General features: G+C 31.5%; 1 protein-coding gene across 1 annotated transcript in view; it reads right to left on the bottom strand.

Annotated features, from left to right (window-relative positions):
* LOC111699231 (neurofilament medium polypeptide) overlaps positions 1 to 8,187 on the bottom strand; it is a 10,349-nt gene extending 2,162 nt beyond the window's left edge. Inside the window, exons 1-3 of the mRNA XM_023469844.1 lie at positions 8,026 to 8,187; positions 4,025 to 4,157; positions 2,066 to 2,541 (exon numbers count right to left, since the gene is read on the bottom strand). Coding sequence (XP_023325612.1) covers positions 2,066 to 2,541; positions 4,025 to 4,157; positions 8,026 to 8,048 — 632 coding nt within the window. The 5' untranslated portion in view covers positions 8,049 to 8,187. The remainder of the gene's footprint in view (positions 1 to 2,065; positions 2,542 to 4,024; positions 4,158 to 8,025) is intronic.
* Between the last annotated feature and the right edge of the window lie 15,892 nt (positions 8,188 to 24,079).

Here is a 24,079-nt window from a genome sequence, read left to right on the forward strand (position 1 = left end):
ACCCTCAGACTGCCATTGAATGGCCTCTCCCAATTTAGTTTGAACATTTTTATAATTATTTTTAAAGCTCTTTATATCTCTGTAATCTTTTATTTTATCCTTTAAGCTTAATATAGCTTAAGATGTCCCTCCCTCTCTAGTCTCTCCCCATTTAGTATTAATATTTTTATAATATATTTAAAGCTCTTCACAGGGATGTAGTGGGGGGGCCTGGTCCCCCTGTGCCCACCTAGACATGCAGCCCCCCTACAGCCAGGGGCAGGCTCTAGTTCATTAAACTTACATATATATTCAGATTTTTTACTTTTCTTATCATTCGACAATGTCACAAGATGTCCATTTTATGATTATTTCTCAAATTCTTTCTTGTGCCTTAATCTTATTTGCAATATTTTTTCGCGGGGTTTCATTTAAAATCAGTCTCTAAGAGCAAGATGATTAACGCAGAGTTTTATTAAGCTTAAAATAATACTGTCTCCAGTGTAATCTACAGTGGCGCAACTAGGGGGGGGAGAACCGAGGTTCGACCCCCCTCAGCATATTTTGCCCCCCTCTCGCCCCCCCCCCTCACTTGGCTCCAGCATGATCATGATTGTTAGTAATCTTTTATCAAATTTTGTCAATTAAGAAAAAATACCAAAAATTTACTAATAGAATTTCTTATAGAATTTCTAACTATTTTCTCGTTTTTGATTTTCAGAAATTCTGTCTTAATTTATCCTCTAATAAAAAATGTATATATGTTACTTCTCATGAGTATTACATATATTATTTAAGGTTACACAAAACCTGACAATCTAAGAAGAATAACAATAATAAATATAATAAGGATTATATTGGACTATCCGGACTTTTGAAGACTATAGGATGAAAACAAGGATAAGCCCCTTACTTGCAAACAATGACAGAGGGACTTCGATCAGAAAGACTATTATGGATTATGGACAGATGAAATATAGTCAAGTACTGCCAGGAAATACATAGGACTGCACCGGCCTAAGATTAACGGACTATATAGTGGACAAATATGACTAGTAGATGAATTACAAAAAACTGCTGTAGACTGTAATAAGGGACTTTATATATACATAGTGAATATGACTACGCCAGGGACTCATCCAGATCCAGGTTAGGGTTTAACAACCTGTTGACAGTATACATTTTAAAGCTGGTTGAAGTATATTTTTTTTTGTAAACACAAGAACAAGCCATCAAAATTATAATAATTTAATATATTATTGAGCACTGAGCCAACCCTTCAACATTTAAAAAGTGCTGTTTTTTTACCTCAAATCAAAGGTTTTTGCTCTTATACTACTAGATTTTATAATGGTATGATTGGTAATTATGGTCAGGGTAGATTAATACAGATTTTAAACTTAAATTTTTTTCCTAAAATGTGTTTTTTAAGGGTGGTGCACAAAATAAAAATGTCGGCAAGCTGATGCTAACGCGCGCCAAAAGTGCACCCCCTAGGCTAAACCTCCACTGCGCCCCTCTTTATATCTCTGTAATCTTTTATTTTATCCTTTAAGCTTAATATAGCTTAAGATGTCACGAGTCTTTCTGGAAATGCAATTTCATTATTATTCAACAGTAATTTTATATAAAATATGTAGCGAAAGTAATAGATGAGTTATTTCTGAATAAAAAACCCTCAAAGAACGACCTTAAAACTTTTATCGTATTTTCAACAGTTGTGATGAGGACAATATTCCAATATGGTCGGCTTAGCACTTTTTAGCATTTTAGAAGTTTTTTTAAAAACCAAGTTTTATCCCAATCTGAAACTTTCGCATGTCCAAGATATAGCTAAGTTAGTTACTAAAGTAGTATAAATATTTTCTACCTCCCCTCAGACGAGTTTAAGCTGATTCTCTTTCTTAATCTCTGGTTAATCCGTTTCTTATTTGGTTGTCCAAATCCAGATGTGAAAAATCTCGCAGAATTTTTTTTACGCTAATGACAATCTAAACTCTTGAATTCAAAAGTTTTGAGGCTTTGCAGCTCAGCGCTATCCGCCAACTTCGGGTAAACTTCTATTTAGCAAAAAATACCTACTAACCTTGTAACAGGACGAATATATGCGCTGCGGCTCCGTCCTAGGAAGAGTCTCGGCCGTCTTTTCGGCCAACCCTTCTCCAGCTCCACTCCGGTTACAGAGTGGTTTCTCGTCCTCATTTTAACCTCTCCAACCTCCTCATCCTCTTTCATCGAACATATCCTCGCAACCTCCAGATCTGCCTCCATCCGCTCCCCTTCATCCTCATCATTCTTATCATCTCCAGCTTTACACTTCTCCGCTCCTCCTTCCTTCTCCAATCCTTCATCCTTCTCCGTTCCTCCTTCATTCTCCGCTCCTCCTTCCTTCTCCGTCCCTGATCCTCCTCCTGCTCCCGGTGTATCTTCTAGTAGAACTTGAACTAGATGATCCCCTTCTCCGGACTCTCCGACAGTACTGAGAACATTAAAGCATGATCTCTGTCGGAGTAGCGCTGCTTCCGAGTGTTGTCTCCGTAGAGAACTGAGTTTGGAGTTCTCCTGGTGACAAACCGAAACCTTGATATATATTCCCAATCTCAAAAAAAGAGAAAGCTTTGAAAACTGGAGACTAAAATGTTTATATATGTTTGAAATCAATATAAGTTCATTACTATAAGGAATAAGCCGGGTTCAGTAAAACAATTTTAAGTACTGAAAAAAGTATCATTAACACGCATAATAATATGCAAAATAATAACGAAAATAATAATGATAATTATAATAAAAATGATAAAAATAATGAAATGGTAATAATGATAGTAATATTAATAATAATAATGATAATGAAAATGATAATAATGATACGAAATTCTACACCACCAAACCTTTTACAATGTAGGCAGTTTTAAGAACATTCAAAACATACAACGTGATTTTAAAAAGCAGCTGTTTAGTCTTAAACAGAATTGATTATACGTATTTTGTATAATATATTTTTCCTTTTTGCTCCTCATGTTTTTTTTCTTTGGTGTCTTTGTTTTATTTTTATAATCTAAAGAGTAAGCAATCTTTTGATTTTGATTAGTTGAAAGTTTCTAAATAATTAATAATATAATTAGGATTTGGAAAATGGGTTCGGTTTACCAATTATTAATTCATTAGCAATACTGCGGCTATGGAAGGAAGAAGTTTTTATATAAATAATTAGCGGAAACCTATTGGAAAACGTGACCTTTTGTTATTAAAATCTAAAAACTTAATTCTACAATTGAAAAAAAAATATTGAATTAGAAGAAGTACTTCGTTGCCACAAACTCAAATTTTCAGATTCGTATATTTTTATCTTTAAACTTAGATTTTTTATCTAGCAGACTTCATAGCTCAAAATATCTAAGGTCTACGACATTGGGTTGCAAAGATATAGGGATTGTAAAGTCAAAGTTGAAAATCTTAAATATGAAATTTAGCAATGTGTTTCCTTTCTATTATTTATAGATATTCTAATTTTTCTTTATATCTCGTCGATTTATGTTGAATTTACGTTTTTAAAAAAATTTTATTAAATTCAGTTGATAATTGTTACCCCCTAGCTTACTAAAATATCTGAACACTCCCTTTAATCAAGATTAGTTTCCAGTATTTGATTAAAGGGGGATAGGTTCTCCCAACCAGCAGCTTGGATTGGTTTTAAATTTAACAATATTGTAACCCAGTGTAACCTAATAAACTAGAATTGGGAATACTTGGTTGGGGGGGGGGGGTTGCAGGGGGAGGGATATTTTATAGGTAAACAGTAGAGGGGGAAGGGGGGTGCAGAGCGGAGGGGCATTTTTTTAAGCAGTAGAGACAGAGAAGAGATTTCTCAATCCTAATTGTTGTTCAGATGAAAGTTGAAAGGGTACCTTCGCGAATCCGATATGCCACTCTATATATTGAGGGTAATTTGAAATTAGGTCTACAGTCTCCTTGAACTCATTAAATACCTTAAGTTTCAATTAATTCAATAAAATTATAGAGTTATTAAATTCCATGGTTGGTTTGCCTTGATTTTAGATTCAGCCTGTACATTCTCCTTCTCCTTCATTTCCTTTTCTTTTATCAGTTTCTCCTTCAGTTTCTTCTTTTCTAGCTCTTTCTTCTCCTTTTCTTTGAGTCGATCTTCTTCTAAAATCCACCTGCAGGGGAATATTACTGTCTCATCAAGGGGAAAATATATGCTCTTAAGGCCATTTTTATTGTTTAGAATGAGGCCAAAATAAAAGTGTCTAAAATATGTTTTTTCTTACTCTTTTAGTAAATGTACAATGTATTAAAAATACATGTGCAAAGTATTTTAGTAAAAATTATTTATTTTCACAATTTATCAAGAAAAAGACTCCGAACTGAGAACTTTTTTGTTAGATACCCATAATAATAACTGAAATGATAAATATGTTATGTAATGAGTAATGATCAATGTTGTCTATTTGTGCATAATTTTGCATATTTTTCTCTTTTCTTTTGGAAACCTGTATTTTAAAAAAAATTTATTTAAACAAATTTAAACTACACCATTTATATATGTATTTATATCTTTGTGTGTGAATAAATCTTTATAATATAATAATACCAATTGCTTGATCTCAATATCCACAGTGGGCATTTTTGAATTTTACTCAGAATCTGCTTGATCTCTAGATTTTGGATATCCGTGATCTCTGTTATCTCATTGATGGAACGCAAAATTAAGCAGTTCGTTCCCGACAGAAAAATACCCCCCCCCCCTCGCATTAACCTAAAAAAATAGGGGGGGGGCATGGAATTCTTACTTAAGATATTTTACAGTTGTTTACGCTAAAGATCTAAATCTTAGTATTCTCATCATAAGAATTATAGACCGAAAAATATTTTCTCCAACTTTATTTTGTTCTCAGATTAATCAAAGAATTTTTCAAATAAATCTATTTCTAAATGGAAAAAATAAAAATAGAAAAAATGCTAAAGGATGATCACGAGAAATGAAGGTTTTGTTTAAATTCTATTTTTGAGCCATGGAAAATGTATTTTTAAATTTTCTTGTTTCATGAACATTAGTTTACTCTTCTGCACCGTTAGAATTCTTGAGAAATTAGAAGAAATCATCATCATTGGAGTAATATCGGACACCAATCCTTTGCGGAGACATCTAATGCCATCTCATCGGAGACCCCAGAATTTCATTGGAGACTCTCAGATTTGCGTTAAATACTCCACGCTTTATATCGGAGACCCTCAGACTGCCATTGAATGGGGTCTCAGGGGTCTTAAATAAATATCTTAGGGGCTTCCGATGAGATGATAGAACGGGTCTCGAGAATAAGAAGGGGTCTCGAGAATAAGATGGGGTCTCTGAAAGAGTACTTCAATGATGACGTAAAACTCAGACTGTAAGACTTTGTTTCTAAGTTTATCAAAATAAAATGTTGAATTAGAAAATGGATGATGAATCACTAATCTTAACAAATCTTTTACTTCATATAGCTTCTGAAAAGATAAAGAAAATTAGATAAAGAAGACGAAAAGAGAAACGAAATGTAAGTAAAATGTTCACAAGATTAAAAGGAAAAAATCAAATGCTAATGAGTTTTAGGAAGTATGAAGAATTGTACAAATAAAAAACCCAAGAATGCAAAAGTTAAGAATTTACATAATGCCAATTTTTTTGTTAGTGGGATTCTTTTCTTTTTCCTTTCTTGTGTTCTTAACATTTGATGCAATTTAAAACTCATATTTTAAATGTCAATATTTAAATCTTTATTTTTTGAAAAGTTAATAATTACAAATAAATCCTAGTCCTGGCCTTTTTCAAAATGTGATCTGCCTTATTAATATTTTCGGAGATATGAAGAAATGTGTTCAGATTTCTATAATAAACTAGTTATAGAACCCGGTGTTACCCAGGACTCATAGTTACTTCCACCGTTTACCCGCGCTCGGTCTTCAATCATAATTTCAGCTGAAATAACCGGTATTGCCCAGGTTTATATTATCACTCATTGTTACTTCCACTGTTTACCCGCGCTCGGTCTTCAATCATAATTTCAGCTGAAATAACCGGTATTGCCCAGGTTTATATTTTCACTCATAGTTACTTCCACTGTTTACCCGCGCTCGGTCTTAAATCATGATTTTAGCTAAAATAACCAGTATTGCCCATGAAATTTAAATAAGTTTCAAAGTTTGTTCCTCTTTAGTCACAATTCAGTCAATTTGTTCCAGCCGTTAGACCAGCTATAGCAAACATTTAAATACATATAGGGTTAACCACAGTATGAGACTGCATAGACCACCTGAAACTCTTTAAACATGATGATTACAGGTTCTGATTAACCCTATTCCTGCTGGGGGGGGGGGTCAATTTGACCCACCCCTGTAGTTTTTTTACATAACTCAAAAAATATTAGTCTGAGGCTGTTGAAATTTTCTGACTTTTCCTACATACCCAAAGCCCTCCCTTTAGGCCTAAAACCGGGCTTTAATACTAACTGCCTGAGTCCTCAGGCACACTGCCTGAATGACTGCTTTTTCCTGTAACAAACTAAATCTTTGTTTTGACCCACTTTCACTTGTCAGATTTTGATAAAATTTAGCTTTTTGGAAAGCCTATGACATAAGGAAACGGATTGCACAAGTTTTGCGAAAAATAAATTGCAAATTTTTTGCAAACAACCTGTCAAAGGAAATTTGCACATTTTTAGTTTTTCTTGATTAAAAAATAAAAAATTCAATTTTTGCAAATTTGCAAATTTTTTTGCAGATTATAAAAGTAGAGCACAAGAGCTTTCCAATGATGTATCATTTGTCATATTTGGACATCAAACATGGGACTTAGAGGGGGGGGTCAAATTGACCCCCCCCCCAGCATATCCTGGTTTTCAAGTACCCCAGCAGGGATAGGGTTAATAACCCTTAGTTATATTTTGTCATAAAAAGTCAATGGCCTCATTGAAAAGAATAAATGCATTAAATTGGGAGATAAAAGAAATCTTGTTTTTAAAATTCTTCATTTTTCGGTGTTTGAGAAGAAATTTATATTTTCATAAATATTAATTTTTAAGATTTATGTTGGTTAAAATATGGAGAGAAAATTTTTAAAAGAAAACACTATGCAGGCTTAAAGAATCCAATCGACGTAAAGATTTGTAAATTTAAAAAGAAATAAAATATTGCCAATTTTCAATATTTAGTGAAATCAGAAACGTATACAGCTATGGTGGGTGAGCCCCCCATAAGCCCNTATATATACACTGGATACCTTCAATACCTTCAACCTTCAAACTATATAGACACTGGATACTTTCAATACCTTCAACCTTCAAACTATATACACTGGATACCTTCAATACCTTCAACCTTCATACTTTATAACCTGGATACCTTCAATACCTTCAACCTTCAAACTATATATACACTGGATACCTTCAATACCTTCAACCTTCAAACTATATACACTGGATACCTTCAATACCTTCAACCTTCATACTTTATAACCTGGATACCTTCAACCCCCCCTCCCTTCATTCTTTTTTCGAACAAACTTCCGAAGAGTGATACCATTTTAATTTAAGGTACTATGGATGTAATTTCTAGTGACCCTTCATCTTACGAGTTGCTTGTTCGATTCACAAATTTTGTCTGCTAAAAATACTCCTAGTCCTTTCGTAATTTATCCACAAAAAAATTTGAAATAAGATTTACTTGTTATGCAAGCTGTTTTATAGTTCAACCATTTTATTTTTTATTCGCCGGGGGTCATATAAAATAAACTTTTTTTCAATATATTTAAATCACCGTGAATCAGACAAGCTATTCTATAATTGGAAAATCCCTTGAGATTATACATCCATTTCATCTTTCCAAGGGATTTACATTGACTAAATATATATAACTCCTGAATGTAATATTATGTAAGTAGTAAATAGTCCAAGGATCTTTTATGTCTGAAGATAATATGTGAAAAATCTGTAGAATTATTTAAAATAATGGAAGGTTCAAGAATCTATATTTTAGAGAAGTAACATTTTCCTAAATTTGCCCGGCACATTCATTATTATTCATATCTTATCAAAAATCACTAATTTCACTTCACTTTAGGTTCACTCAGTCACTTGGTGACTTTCTCACTCGATCACTACTGCAGACATGTCATCTTTGCTGGTTCTAGCACAGATCTGTTTTAAAATTCATCCTTAGTTTTTATTATCATTTCTTAGTTTACTCCTGGTATGGTGAAAAATAGTCTTCATTTACAAAATTCATTGCATAGTTTTAAAATGTTTTAGAAATTGTTTGTAATTCTTTCTTTTCTAATTCAATATTTTTTGATTCAATCTTTTGTAATTAAAACTTTTGTAAGTCGTTCTTTTGTAATTCCATCTTTGTAATTTGATCTTTGTAATTTGATATTTTGTAATTCAATCTTTGTCATTTGATCTTTTATTATTTAATAAGTTGTAATTCAATTTTGTGATTCAATCTTTTGTAATTCAAACTTCTTTAATTCGTTCTTTTGTAATGTTGTAAATGGATCTTTGTAAATTAATATTTGTAATTCACTCTTTGTAATTTTATCTTTTATTCATTAAGTTTGAATTCAATCTTTTGAAATGCAAACTTTTGTGATTAAATCTTTTGTATGTTATTCTTTTGTAATTCAAACTTTTTAATTCGATTTTTTGTAATAATATCTTTTGTAATTGAATAAGTTTGAATTCAATCTTTTGTAATTATTCTTTTGTAATTCGATCTTTTTTAATTCAAACTTTTGTAATTTAAACTTTTGTAATTCAAACTTTTGTAATTCGACTTTTTTGTAATAATATCTTTTGTAATTCAAACTTTTTTAATTCGATTTTTGTAATAATATCTTTTGTAATTGAATAAGTTTGAATTCAATCTTTTGTAATTATTCTTTTAGTATTCAATCTTTTTAATTCGTTCTATTGTAATTTAATCTATTTTATTCCGTTCTTCTGTAATTCAACCTTTTATTATTCCATCTTTAGAAATTAGATTTTTTTTTTTATTCAATCTTCATAATTATTTTCTTTGCAATTCGATCTTTTGTGTATCACTCCGTATATTGTTAAGTTAAGTTAAGTTAAGTTTATAATTTTCTTTGTTAAAGAAATTTTTGTCTCATTAAGATGATAAAGTTAAAAGTTTAAACTTTCCCCGTGTCTTCCCTCTTCACCTTTTTATGCTGAAGTCCTTGTGTTCTAAGCATCTCAGATTATGTTAAAATCCATTCCCTACTTTAAACAAAGATTATGCTTGACTACGCAGTTCTAAGTTTGGAGGGAATCCATAACTTTGCTTTTATGTTTATTAATTAATATTTATCTTTTTGTCTTCTGAAAGAAAATTATCGAAATTCCTAAACTTCCAAAATTCCAGGACTAATTTATATTAACAAATATTTATTCATCTAAATTTTTTTTTGCCACGAAATAAAAGTAAACAAGTGACAAAAAAGTAATATATAAAGGTAAAGGTATACTATGTCAAAAATTATGGGAGGGGTGGGGGTGGATGCATTAAAATAACGGCAAGTCATATTTGTGTCAATATGCAAATATAAAAGTGTTAATGTTTACTAATATCAAGTGTTAATGTTTGCTAATATCTAGGGTTTATGTTTACTGATATCTAGGGTTAATGTTTACTAATATCAAGAGTTAATGCTTACTAATATCAAGTGTTAATATTTACTAATATCAAGTGTTAATGTTTACTAATATCAAGTGTTAATGTTTGCTAATATCAAGGGTTAATGTTTACTAATATCAAGTGTTAAAACTTTACTAATATCAAGAGTTAATGTTTACTAATATCGCAGATAAATGTTTACTAATAACAAGGGTTAATGTTTACCAATATCAAGGGTTGATGTTTACTAATATCAATTATTAAAGAATACAAAAATCAAGGAAAAAAGAGTACTAATATCAAGGGTTAATGCTTACTAATATCAAGAGCTAATGCTTTCTAATATCAAGGGTTAATGTCATGGTTTTTTAACTTTAATAATTTATTTATTTTTAAATTTTACAATATTTTTAAATATTTTCATGATATCAGATGGATATATTTTGAGATTTCTATATTTCTTGTTCTTCATTTTTTTTCTTGTTGGTCCATCCTTCAATCATACTTTGGCTAATTTTGAAAATAAAAAGAAAAAATTTTGTTGGATGTCCTTGTAGTTTGCCGTGTTACAAGTAGGAACTATTTTTAAATGATCTTAATTTTTTTCTGAGCCATGAATTTCTTTTTTTCTGAACTTTGTATACTCTTGCATCTGATTTTTTTCTGAACTCTTGATTGAATATACACATCTGTTTTCTGTTCTTCTCTTTTAGATCTAAGCATATTAATCCCTTGTAGACAAGGGAAAAATGCAATTTGACACATATTTCTGATTCATACTATTCTTTAATTTGATATTTTGGCGCCAGAAATATCAATATAAGTATAATAGAAGGTTATCATATGTCAGGAGTAGATATCAGATGTGTTTGCAGTTTTTAATATTTTTTTCTGATCTAGGAATGTCTTGACTTAATGTCATGGTTATATTGAACAAATATCAAGTTTAAATTGAACAAATATCAAGGTTTAATTGAGCAAATATCAAGATTTTGTTGAACAAATATCAAGGTTTAATTTAGAAAATATCAAGGTTTAATTGAACAAATATATTAAGGTTTAATTGAGCAAATAGCAAGGTTTAATTGAACAAATATCAAGGTTTAATTGAGCAAATATCAAGGTTTAATTGAACAAATAGCTGAATTGGGTTTAATAAAGGTTCAAGCTTGAACACAAGAAAACAACGGAGACAAAAATAGAACTAATTGGAAAATGAAACGTAATTATTTTGTAAGAAACATAGTTACAAGTATGGATAATAGAGTTGCATACCACCCTTAGAAGTGAACGGACCTCTCTCACAGTGGTCCCGGCTTTACAATTTGGGGGAGCGCTGTGTTTAGTTTCACATGTGTCTTATCCTACAAAGGAGGAGCCTTTCGAATGTAATATAAAATAAAACAAGACTCCATCTTCAGCCTGGTGCAGCTGAAAGAAGGAGTTTAACCCCTGATGGGTATACAAGCCATGCACAAAGATACCAGTTTTTTACTCGACCAGATGTGAGGACTGGACTGGTGTGAAAGATTCCTCTCATCGGGGCTTTAAGGCTTGCAATTCCCCATTTTGCATAGGGTGCAGTTATGGTTTTCCTTAAAATTTCCCTTAAGTTGGAAAGACTATCACACGAAGAGAAACAGGAGCAATCACTTATATCCTTCCTCCTACAAACCTCAGTATCTCTCTCCTACCTGCTCCACAACTCGATGTCAAAAGAACTAGTTGGAGAGCCTTAAAGTGTAGAAACAAGAAACAAGAAGTAAGAAGGAAAAAGCAAATTGAACAGGTAAAATTTGAAGGGAAATCTCTTGATATTAGAGATGGGGGCTTGGAAGATGTTCCCCCCTTCCCTGCCAGGGAGAGGGAGGGGTTGAGATTCTCGCCTCCCCCCCCCCTCCTCCTGTCCCCAATTGGAATTGGTGCTTTGCTTAGTCAGATGCAACTCAGGAGTAAACCATCCAATATAGAGTTCCTGAAAATTAATACAAGATCCACTCAGCCAGTTCAATTAAATACAGAGTTAAGAAAAAAATGTCTTTCTTTATTTTTACGAAATTAGCTGAAATATGATTGAAAGATGTACGAACAAGAAAAAAATGAAGAACAAGAAATATAGAAATGTCAAAATATTTTCATCTGATATCATATAAATATAAAAAAATATTGTAAAACTTAATTAAAATAAATTAAAAAAGTTAAAAACAAGTATATGATAAAAAGGCAAAACTGTGTGTAGGGGGTAAAAAGGATGGAGAGACAGGAAGAATCTAATAATATTAGGGTTTCCAATGTAATAGATTTATTCAATTATGGGAAATTATGTGCAGTAAGGCAAAATTATTTTTATTTTGTGTAATTTTGCAGGATTACGCGTAATTGGCAAAACTTCAATTTTGCAAAACTATAGCATAATTTTGTGAAATTTTGTAATGATTACACCTAATTAGTGAAACTTCAATTTCACAAAATTACAGCTAACATGTAGTTTTACTAGGTAATTTCGCGAAATTTTGTAATAATTATGCATATTAGCAAAACTTAGATTTCTTGAAATTACATTGTAATTTTGCGTAATTTCTACAAGTGTAATTTGTCTAAATTTTGCAATAATTACATCTAATTAGCGAAACTTTAATTTGAAAGTATTTAAATTATCCAACAAGATTAGACATGGTTTTAGCGAGCATATCCAATTACACATATTTTCCCGCTATATTCATTTCTTAGAATTTATATGTATTTTACTAACTATGGAATGGTTTCGTATTCAGTAATTTCGCGTAATTACGCATGTATTACTAGAAACTAAACTTTCTTTCATATACGTAATTAACATGTAATTTCGCGTAATGCTCCTCTGCAAGTGAAAGAAAATGTTACACATAATTACGCATAACGTAATTACGACTGGAAACCCTAAATAATATAAAGGATTAAAGAATGTCGAGTAAACAAATGATCAATGAATAGTAGTGTGGATACTTGCAGAAAAATGTATTAATAATAAATTAATAACTAAAGCTTCGTTATCTATAGAACAAGCTGAGTGTAGGACCTACAGGGAAAGTTGTGGTATAAAAACAGTTAGTTTAAAAACCAATATTAGGTGTTTGATTTGTCTAGCAAACTAACCAAAACCATTTTTTCAAAGTAGATTTTTCAATAATCATAGTATTTTGAGAGGCAAAGCAAAAATCAGAGACCAAAACGCAATTTTGAATACAAAATGAAGAAACCAAACACATAAAGTCCAACCATTTCGTCTATACTTTTAACATAAAGGAACTGATCAAAATAGTCTCAGTATGCCATCAGGTTACAAAGATAAAAAGATTGCGACAAAAACTCAGCTCCTTAAAATTTTCATCAATTTAAAAATTTAATCATAAAAATGTTCTCGAACATACCAGAAATGCTTTGGAAAATCAGTTTTACTATCGAGGGCTAAAGAGATTTTATGTTTAGCCAGGTAGCACGTCATTAATTTATAGAAATATCGGACAGGCATAGGAATGTCATCAATCAATTAAAAATCTTAAACTTTTTTGCGAAATTACCTCATAAATACTTTTAAAATGTTGTATTTTTATAGCTTGCAAATCCTATTTTCGATAAATCTGGACAAATATGATGATATGATTTACTTTGCAAATATTGTGGAAGTATTCTGTATTCTTGAGAGCGGAATTGTAAAGTATTTTTCTTCAAAACATGGGGGAGGATGCAAAAATGCAATTCTTGAAACAAAGAATTACTTTTTGTAACATATCAAATATTAGTTGTTGTAGTCTGTATAGTTTAATTAAATTTAGATTGTTAAAGAGATTGTATGACTTAATTTAAAGGGATTGTAGACTTAATTTAAAGGAACTGTAGACTTAATTTAAAGGGATTGTAGATATAATTAAAAGGGATTGTAGACGAAATTTGAAGGGATTGTAGACATAATTTAAAGGGATTGTAGACATAATTTAAAGGGATTGTAGATATAATTTAAAGGAACTGTAGACATAATTTAAAGGGATTGTAGACTTAATTTAAAGGGATTGTAGACATAATTTAAAGGGATTGTAGACTTAATTTAAAGGGATTGTAGATATAATTTAAAGGGATTGTAGACATAATTTAAAGGGAGTGTAGACTTAATGTTTTCCTGCAATATAAATTTGCAAGTCAATTTTTCAAAGAAACGATGATTGAAAAAGATAAACACTTGAAATTACGCATACAGTCCCTTTAAGAAACATTGCTTATTTACGAATATTGAAAATAACATAATTTTTAAATATTTTAAAAAATTCACCCCACAAACTGTCCGCCAAAGCATAAAGATTAATCAACAGGGTTGATTTTTAGAGGTTTGATGATAATGGCCAAAAAGTTTACTTGAACCTAATATTTCAAAGACTTAAACACTTCTCTTAAAACTGTTTCTTTGAGTGGTTCAGTCTTATTTGCTATAATAAGAGTTTTATAAAAAGAAAAAAACAGACCCCCCCCCCTCCTGATATCCTTTAAACGTAAATGCACCCATCCCCCCTCGCCCCTCCCACGACTAAACTTAAAAACAGATGATCCCCCCCCCCCCTCTCCTCTCAAATAAAGAAGCTTTTCCTCTCATCGTAATCTTCTTTAAACTTTCACCTCAAATCCACGAACTTTATCAAGCTTAAGAATTCTTTATTAAGATGTTATAAAATGCAAGTCTTAGATTGTATAATTTATTCTTCATCCCATATCCTATATTCTGCAAACCTGTATCCTAAATCCATTATCTGTCCTTTCTGGTGTATTCTGTATCTTGCATTCTGTATTCTGTATTCTGTATCTTGCATTCAATATTCTGTATTCAGTATCTTGCATTCTATATCCTGAACTCTGTATCTTGCATTCAATACTCTGTATTCTATATCCTGAACTCTTTATCTTGCATTCAATATTCTGTATTCTGTACCTTGCATTTTATATTCTGTATTCTGTATCTTGGATTCTGTATTCTGTATTCTGTAGCTTGCATTCTATATTCTGTACTCTGCATCTTGCATTCAATATTCTTCATTCAGTATCTTGCATTCTATATTCTGTATTCTGTATCTTGCATTCTATATTCTGTATTCTGTATGTTGCATTCCATATTCTGTATTCTGTATCTTGCATTCTATATTCTGTATTCAGTATCTTGCATTCTATATTCTGTATTCTGTATCTTGCATTCTATATTCTGTATTCTGTATCTTGCATTCTATATTCTGTATTCTGTATCTTGCATTCTATATTCTGTATTCTGTATCTTGCATTCTATATTCTGTATTCTGTATTTAGTATCTTTATTTCAGCTGATTTAGGTTAATGTGCAGCTGACTTTTGATAAAATAATTAGCTTATTTGGGATAATGATCAGTTGGTTTTGGGTGATGATCAGCTGATTTAGGTTAGTGACCAGATGATTTTCGATACTGATCAGCTGGTTTTAATCAATAATCATCCAAATTTGGTATAGTAATCAGCTGATTTTAATTCAAAAATGTTGGTAATCGGTAATAAGTCGACAAGGTTGATTTTACAATTTTATCTTTGTAGCTTAATTTCGTAAATGGTTCAACTTATTTCTTATTTTATTAAATTATAGGAGACTTGGCCTTTAATTGCAATAATCTTATAAATTATTCAATGTGTGGCATTTAGGAGCGTAGTGTTGGGGGGGGAGCATAATTCCCCCCCCCCCTCTGCTTTTCAAAAGAAAATTTGGCTGTAATATAAAAAATGAGTTTTCCCGCTTTAATGTATTTTCAATCTCCTGAGTTTTTATTAATATCCTAAATTCTTTATTTTCCTTTAATATCAGAGTCCGACCATTGCAAGCTGGGATCTTAGAGTATGTACATTTCAAATAATATTTCAGAACCTAGCGCCGCCATTCTCATCAAATAAGAAGTTTTTTCTGTTCATTCCAAAAAACAAAACAATCATCACATAAAAAAGAACTTAGATTTTCTTAACTTCTTAGTTTTTTATTATTAGTCCACCTACCCCCCCNTATCCTTAACATCGAGGATTCCTTGCATTACATCTACCCCCTCTGGAACTATGTTTATCAAATCCAACAACAAATTTTGGGTTTATACATTAGCACATTTGAAAGTAAATCTGGCCGCTTCAAAAACACATGACTAAAGAATAGTTGCCTTAGAGATTTAAAAAAAGTTGAATTCCGTTTTCCACCTTTGGGAAATCAGACTGCTAGTTCAGCAGCAAAAAAAAAGCTTTCCAAAAACTCTGTTGCAGCAGCAGTTCTGCCTTAAAATAAGAGTTTGTGGCAAAGGCTCAATTCCTTTAAGGGATGGGATTGGAAGAGGCTGTTAATCGTAATTCTATGGCAAGATAAATCATGTTTAAAATAATGTTAATTTTCAAGTTTCTTATTTCACACTACAACCCATTTCTTAAAACTTTAACGAGTCACTTTTATAAAAAGCAATATTAAGATGAAGAGAGCTAATAAGTTCTTACGAAAACTATCATGACTTAAAAAATTTTTTATTAAGTGGTTAAATTCTTTTAAAACTAAAAACCATCCTTGAAAAATTCAGTTTAGTCATATTTCAACCGATTTTTAAAATTAATTTTCAAGAATGACATCGGCAAACGTCCATTTTGAAAATGAATCCATGACTGTCCACAATCTTTATAATATTATATATGTACCGAGCAAAATTAGGCTTATACTATAGTCGTAATAGAGTTTGGTATGTACAGTACTGTAAAATGTTACCGCATTTCTTTGTAAATAGTATAGACTTGTTAGTACAATATAAATAAAATATGTAGAAATTGTGATTTTTCTCATCCAATTTGCCAACCGTTACTTTGGCCCCATGCTAGGTTCTATACACGGATATCTGGACAACTATGAAAGCTATTCATCAAATGATTAGAAAGCGTCAACTTTAAAGTGTCGCAACGGCTTGCGCTTTGGTTTAACCATGTCACGTATACTTTTTTATCGTTTTCAACATATACTGTCTAAAATTAACTGCATTTACAGCTTATGCTTTAAAGGAGAAATTGACAACTTTTAAGGGTTTTAACAAATATAAAACCAAAAATGAAGAGAATATTTTAGTTTGGGTGTTTATGTTAAAATGGAATCCGGAGACGTTTTCTGTTTATCCAGTCTTTGTTTACATGCGTTTCCTTCCAGGTTTCCGGGATAATATTTTTTAGGTTTCCGGGATAATATTTTCTAGGTTTCCGGGATAATATTTTCCAGGTTTCCGGGATCAAATTTTCCATTTTTATGAGTTAATATTTGAAAGATTTCCGAGATAACATTTAAATTTTTCCAGGATAATAATTTCCAGGTTTAAGATTAATATTTTCCGCGTTTCCCGGATAATATTTTCCATTTTTCCGAGATAATATTTTCAAGGTTTCCAGGATAATATCTTAAATGTTTCCAGAGGCCGAATTTAAAGAATTTGAGCCACGGTTTAAATTTGAGACGCGGCTCAAATATGGTTAGTTCCATTTAATATTGTATTCAATGTTTCAAGATTTAAGCCGGCATTCAATTAAAACCGGTTTTTGGCGGATTTGAGACGCGGCTTAAATTCATTAAATTCGGACTCTGGATAATAATTTCCAGGTTTAAAGGATAATTTTTCCATGTTTCTGGGAAGATTTTCAAGATTTCCGAGAAAAAAATTTTAAATGTTTTCAGGATAATAATTTCCAGAAGAAATTTCCAGTTTTCCGGTATAATGTTTTCAAGGTTTCCGGGATAATAATTTCAAGGTTTCCGGGGATAACATGTTTCAAGGTTTTCGGAATGCTATTTTAAATGTTTCCTAGATAATATTGTAAATATTTCCGGGATAATATCTTCAAAGTTTTCGGGATAATATTTTAAATATTTCCGAGATAATATCTTCAAGGTTTCGGGATAATATTTTAAATATTTATGAGATAATAACTTCAAGGTTTCGGGACAATATCTTAAATATTTCCGAGATAATATCTTCAACGTTTTCGGGATAATATTTTAAATATTTCCGGGATAATATCATCAAGGTTTTCGGGATAATATTTTAACTGTAGAATCCATTTAAGTTTAGATTTTAGGACGTTCACAGTAAACCAAAAGATCATTAATTAATTTATTATAATTTATCAGGTTTTGGCTCCTGTTTAAATAAAGCTAAAAACCACCACCTTGCAGTTTTAAAATCTACATGGACTGGGCTACAAAAAGTCTAAGATTGTGCGGCCCAGTCTTTAAATAATAATAATAATGCCTAATTTTATATAGTTTTCTGTATCTCCGTCTTTCATACTTTTAGAGTTATTTTTTATTGAAGATTAACGTTTGTTCTTTTACCTTTTTTTAATTTTAAAATTCGACTATTTATCCAAACAATTGTTTTCTTCTTTACTTGAAGAATCTTTCTTTAAAATAGTATAATTTAGATTTTTCTAATTGAAATAAGTTTTTTTTCGGGTTTTATGGTAATAATGATTCTTTGACAATTACACGGCTTAATACCATTATTATTTCAACATTTTTTAGTAGTAAATCAATATTGACGTAATAATATGAAAAAAAGTATTTTTTAATTATTTTTTTCATACTTTCTTATTTCTCCTAAATGAAGACCTTAAAAAATAAAAACAAGTTATTTTTAATAACATTTTTCTAAATGTTTTTTGACATCTGGTTAATCACAAAGAACATATTTTTTAGAAAGTCAATAATTCTCTAAATTATTTGTTAGGCTAAGGATGAATTTTAGACCTTGGGAAAATTCACTCAATATATTCTAGAATTTAAGATATTTTGGTAGATGGCCAACTGAAACCTAGTCCTTCAGAAGATATAGATATAATATATGTATTATATAACCATATCATTATCTATATATCAATATCCTTTTTTCCAAGCACTGACAACTATATTGTATCCAGGTACCAAGGACTATAGTGTATCAAGGTATCAAGAAAGGTCCGGAGACAGAATATCCCTTACTCCGGGAGGTTAAATCCACACTGAGTTGGTTCCTCTCTATATCGGTTCATTTCCAACCTTCTCCAGGTAGAATAGATAGAATAGATAGATAAACATATAGTTATAGATAGATTAATAGATAGTTTAGATATAGACAGATGGTATAGTTATAGATAGATAGTATAGAAATACATAGTATAGATATGTTACAAATAGTATAGATATATGTATTTATACTTATTTAGGCCCAAAATAAAGTATAAGTGAGCTTAGTGAGGTAAGCTCATATACCAAGGCGTTTCAACACTTTATAGGCTACCCAGTCTTGAAAATGTTCGTAACTTTTATTAGAAGCCGGCCTAGATCTAGGTGAGTTATATATAAATATATAGTATAGTTCACCGGTAGTCGTAGTACATTGAATTTCCGATCCGGGTCAACCTTTCCAGTCCCAGTTTGTACCGCACGGACATTGGGTTAATAAAGAAGACAATCAAAAGGACTAGCCAATGCAACAAGGTTGACGCAGTCAGACTTTATGCTTCATATAGGTTGAATTTACTTAAGGGGTAGAGGTGCGTGAGCTAGATAGTTTTAGTATCTTTAAAGAAAGGACTATTTTGTGAAAATCTGAAACAATTTTACAGAAGCAAAATAGTTTTCTACTAGGAATACTAAGACTTGTTTATCAAAAGCATTTTCACGCATATTAAAAATGGCTGTCTCATGTCTCAAACGGGGTTTCATTTTTAATATGTGAAAAAAGCACTAGTTTTAGTGAAAATTAAAATTTTGAAAAACTTGTTTAACCGAGTTGAACTTCTGAATTCAAATCAATTTTGTGAAAAATATATTTTATAAACATGCCTTAGAATTCCAATTCGAATACTATTTTGTTTCTGTAAAATGGATTTAGAAAAATGTTTCATCCCTTTACCATTTTATCTGGTCTGGATATAGATTTATCTGGTCTGGATATAGATTGATCTGAAGTCCAAACTGTATGTATTGGATCAAGCATCTTATTCAAATCTACAGATTAATTTGATTTCTGTGATGGTCATACCCTGAAGGGAGAACTGTAATTGAGAAATTATAAAAGCCAATTAATTTATCCTCAAATTTGAAATTTCCAAATTGGTTATATTGAGATCAACTGTTCAAGATTAACAATGTCCACACAATAGTTCCGATCCCTGTAGTATCAACAAAACTCTTTTGAAACTGGTCATATACTGAACAGTTAGCGGTATCAACTTGAAAACTGGTCATATACAGAACAGTTAGCGGTATCAACTTGAAAACTGGTCATAAACAGAACAGTTAGCGGTATCAACGTGAAAACTGGTCATATACAGAACAGTTAGCGGTATCAACTTGAAAACTGGTCATATACAGAACAGTTAGCGGTATCAACTTGAAAACTGGTCATATACAGAACAGTTAGCGGTATCAACGTGAAAACTGGTCATATACAGAACAGTTAGCGGTATCAACGTGAAAACTGGTCATATACAGAACAGTTAGCGGTATCAACTTGAAAACTGGTCATATACAGAACAGTTAGCGGTATCAACTTGAAAACTGGTCATATACAGAACAGTTAGCGGTATCAACTTGAAAACTGGTCATATACAGAACAGTTAGCGGTATCAACTTGAAAACTGATCATATACAGAACAGTTAGCGGTATCAACTTGAAAACTGGTCATATACAGAACAGTTAGCGGTATCAACTTGAAAACTTCTTTCCAAAGGATTTGAATATTTGCAACAAACTATAAATTTATAATGCCTATATCATTGCAACCCAATGGCATAGACCTTTGATATTTCAAACTATTAATTCTGTTAGATTAAATAATCTAAATTTGAAATATCCAAAGTTTACACGATCAGGTTGCACAGATATTCGGATAAGAAAATTTGAGTTTGTGTTAAAGACTCAATTCCTTTCTCCAAAATTGCTTATCCGCACAAAAAACTTCAAACCTGTATATTTTAACTATGGCTCTTCAAAGCTGAAAAACATTAGAATGAGATATCCTTAATCCCGATTACTAATGGACACACTTTTGATTTTCTTCTTAAACCGGATATAGTTGAGAAAAATCAAAAAACGGATTTTTAAAAAAAGAGAGTTCCTCCTGTTTCTGTATATTAATCTTAAATGGCGCGCAAAATTTCATCGGCTTCATATATGCGACTCTGATTAGTTGAATCTTATACCCTTTTCAGGATACGAGTACAAGATTAGGTTAGTCTCCATATTAAGAAAAAGAGAGGATCAAGCATTAATCTCGATATCCACCATTCTAAAGTTTTCAGCTCAGTCTTCACAAAAAAGTCAGAAAACATGCAAGACTTCAATCTAAATTCAAAGAAATTGAAGATTCGATTCAAAATTTTCATTAGGAATCGGTTTTTTTACAAAAAGAAACTAAGGTCGAAACTTTTGTGTGCAGTATCTTTCATTTTTAACGCTTGATCTTGATATCCAATGTAGGCACCTTTTCATTAGAGGATCGATGCTTGATCCCTGCACGTTAAATTAAAAAGATGATTAAAATATATTTTATTTCACCGAAGAAAAGCTGGAGTATATAATGCTGATAGGCAATGTGTACAGGTAAATTGTACAGTGCCCTCAAAATTTGACGAAAAGGTCAACATGTACATATAAAGAAATGGGGGATTTTTGTAGACGTTATTTTGATTATGAATCAAAATTTAGAGAATAGATGTCGCCTTCAAGATTTTGATGAAACTCGTTCGCAATAACCCTGAGGCAGAAGCCCAGAGGAGTTTCGCGGATTCGGCGTCGAATTACAAGAAAGAGAGAGTCTGTTCTACGCCGACTGTGCGAAACTCCTCTGGGCTTCTGCCTCAGGATTATTGCGAACGAGTTTCATCCAAATCTTGAAAAGGCGACATCTATTCTCTAAATTTTGATTCAAAATCAAAATAACGTCTCACGGTTATTGTGAACGAGTTTCATTCAAATCTTGAAAAGCCGACATCTAGTGTCTGTTATTTTAATTAATCTATGACATAAGATATTAATCAAACGTGAAAACTTTAATTTGACATGGAGTGTTTAATTATCAATACTTTTAAACAATGTTTCTATTTCGGGTTTATCTGAAAAAAAGTTGCTGAGATGTACTTTCTTGAAAACAAACAATACAGTTCTGATTACTGGAAGGGAAGTGTGTACACACACAAAGTCCACACCACGGAGAAAATATATATAGGAGAGGACTTAGAGACAACTGATTTTCCATTTAAAGGGACTATGGACAAAATTTCAAATGACTCTCTATTTATATATTGTCACGTCCGATTCACAACGGTACACTGAAAAGCTTTAGAAAATATGTATAGGGTTGAAATTCATGTTCATAGTCCAATTTTTCAAGACTAGCCCATGTTATGGAAAGTTGAAAAAAGCCAGCCCTTTAAAATTCTATTCATTGCAAGCCAGAAAATTTCACAGTGATAGTGTCAAAAATGAGAGTGCTAGGAGAAAAAAAACTACAGGGGGTGGCGTCAAGCACCTCCCCCCCCCCCCAGCCTGTTTAGGGTTAAAAGCAATCTTGTTTCTGTTTTAAAAAATGTATTATTTTAATTGTGGTTTCATTAAGAAAATTCAATGAACTCTGTTAGATAAAAAATCCAAGTTTGAAATATCACATGTTTACACCATCAAGTTGCATAGATATAAGGATAAGAAAATTTGAATTTGCGGGGAAAAAACTCAGTTCCTTCACACAAAAAACAATTTTTATTAAACGTGTAATCTCTGTTTTCTAGCTCCATGATACAATCTGCTTACTACTACTCACAGAGTTGCAAATTGAGGCAAAGTAAACATAATTATAACAAGACATTGAGATTATATACAAGAGACACAAGAAAAAACGTCAGACGTTTATCGAGACCAACGTTTGTACCAGTTTAACGTTTTTAACAGTCCAACGTTAATAAATGATACCATCCTAACGTTGATATCGATCAAAATTTGATCTGATCTGTCCAACTTTTATACAATTCTAACATTAATATCAATCTAACATTGATATCTGTCTAACCTTCATATCAGTCTAACGTTAATATCAGTCAAATGCTTTACTATTCTAACGTTACTACTATTACTACTAACGTTGATATCAGTCTAACGTTGATATTAGTGTTACGTTGATATCATCAGTCTAACGTTAATATCAGTCTAACATTGATATCAGTCTAACCTTCATATCAGTCTAACGTTCATATCAGTCTATGGTTCATATCAGTAAAACGCTTAATGATTCTAACGTTCATATCAGTTAAATTTGATACCTGTCTTACGTTGATAATAGTCTACCGTTGATATCAGTCTAACGTTGATATCAGTGTAACGCTGATATCAGTGTAACGCTGATATCAGTCCAACGTTGATCCCAGTCTAAAGTTGATATTAGTCTAACGTTGATATTTGTCTTACGTTGATATCAGTCTAACGTTAAAACCAGTCTAACGTTGCTATCAGTCTAACGTTGATATCAGTCTAACGTTGATATCAGTCTAACATTGATATCAGTCTAACGTTGATATCAGTCTAACGTTGATATCAGTCTAACGTTTCAACAATCTAATGTTTTCACCAGTTTAACGTATAAACCCGTAACGTTTGAACTGGTGGAACATTGATACCTGCATTTGTAGTTTGTGTTTGTAAAAATATTAATATCAACATTTGTAGTTTAATATTAATATTTTCACCAAGAATAAAAAAAGTTGTACTATGTGAGGCAGTAAAGTAAAATCTTGATATTTTTCTGTATATTTGTATGTTTTTGTATTAGTGGCCGATAATCAATATTTTGTAATAAACAACTCAGTAATTATTTTCCATAACTAAGCAAGTTTTTTTCTACATTTTTGTCAATCCGGACATAATAAGTTTGTAATGGATCCTGTGTCAATGGTTTGATCGATTTGCTAAAAAAAAGAATTAAGTATATGTTTTGTATTTTAACACTTTTATAGTTACACTAGGCTATTAGGGCGCTTCGCTCCCACCTTCTATTTCCATTTTGAACATGTTCTCTTTGCGTACATTGTAAAACAAAAACAAACAAAAGATTTCCCGGATTTCGTGGATTTTCAAAATTTTCTAAAATAGAATGTTAATGGAGGCAAATTAAGAAAATTCGATCACTATTCACCATAAACCTTCCCTGGGGTCGTGCGAGCTCACACAAAAAATTGAGCCCGATTAGTTTAGCCGTTTTGACGTTTATTGGATACAAACGAACAGACAGACACCCAAACATACAGGCAAACAAGACAATAGAAGTCTTTCTCTCCTTATAATTATAAAACAACGTAAAAATTACTTCACGTATTTTCTTTTTTTTGGTGAAATTACGCAAATTCTTCATT

This window comes from Eurytemora carolleeae, unplaced genomic scaffold, assembly GCF_000591075.1.
Source record: "Eurytemora carolleeae unplaced genomic scaffold, Eaff_2.0 scaffold16, whole genome shotgun sequence".
Classification (NCBI taxonomy): domain Eukaryota; kingdom Metazoa; phylum Arthropoda; class Copepoda; order Calanoida; family Temoridae; genus Eurytemora; species Eurytemora carolleeae.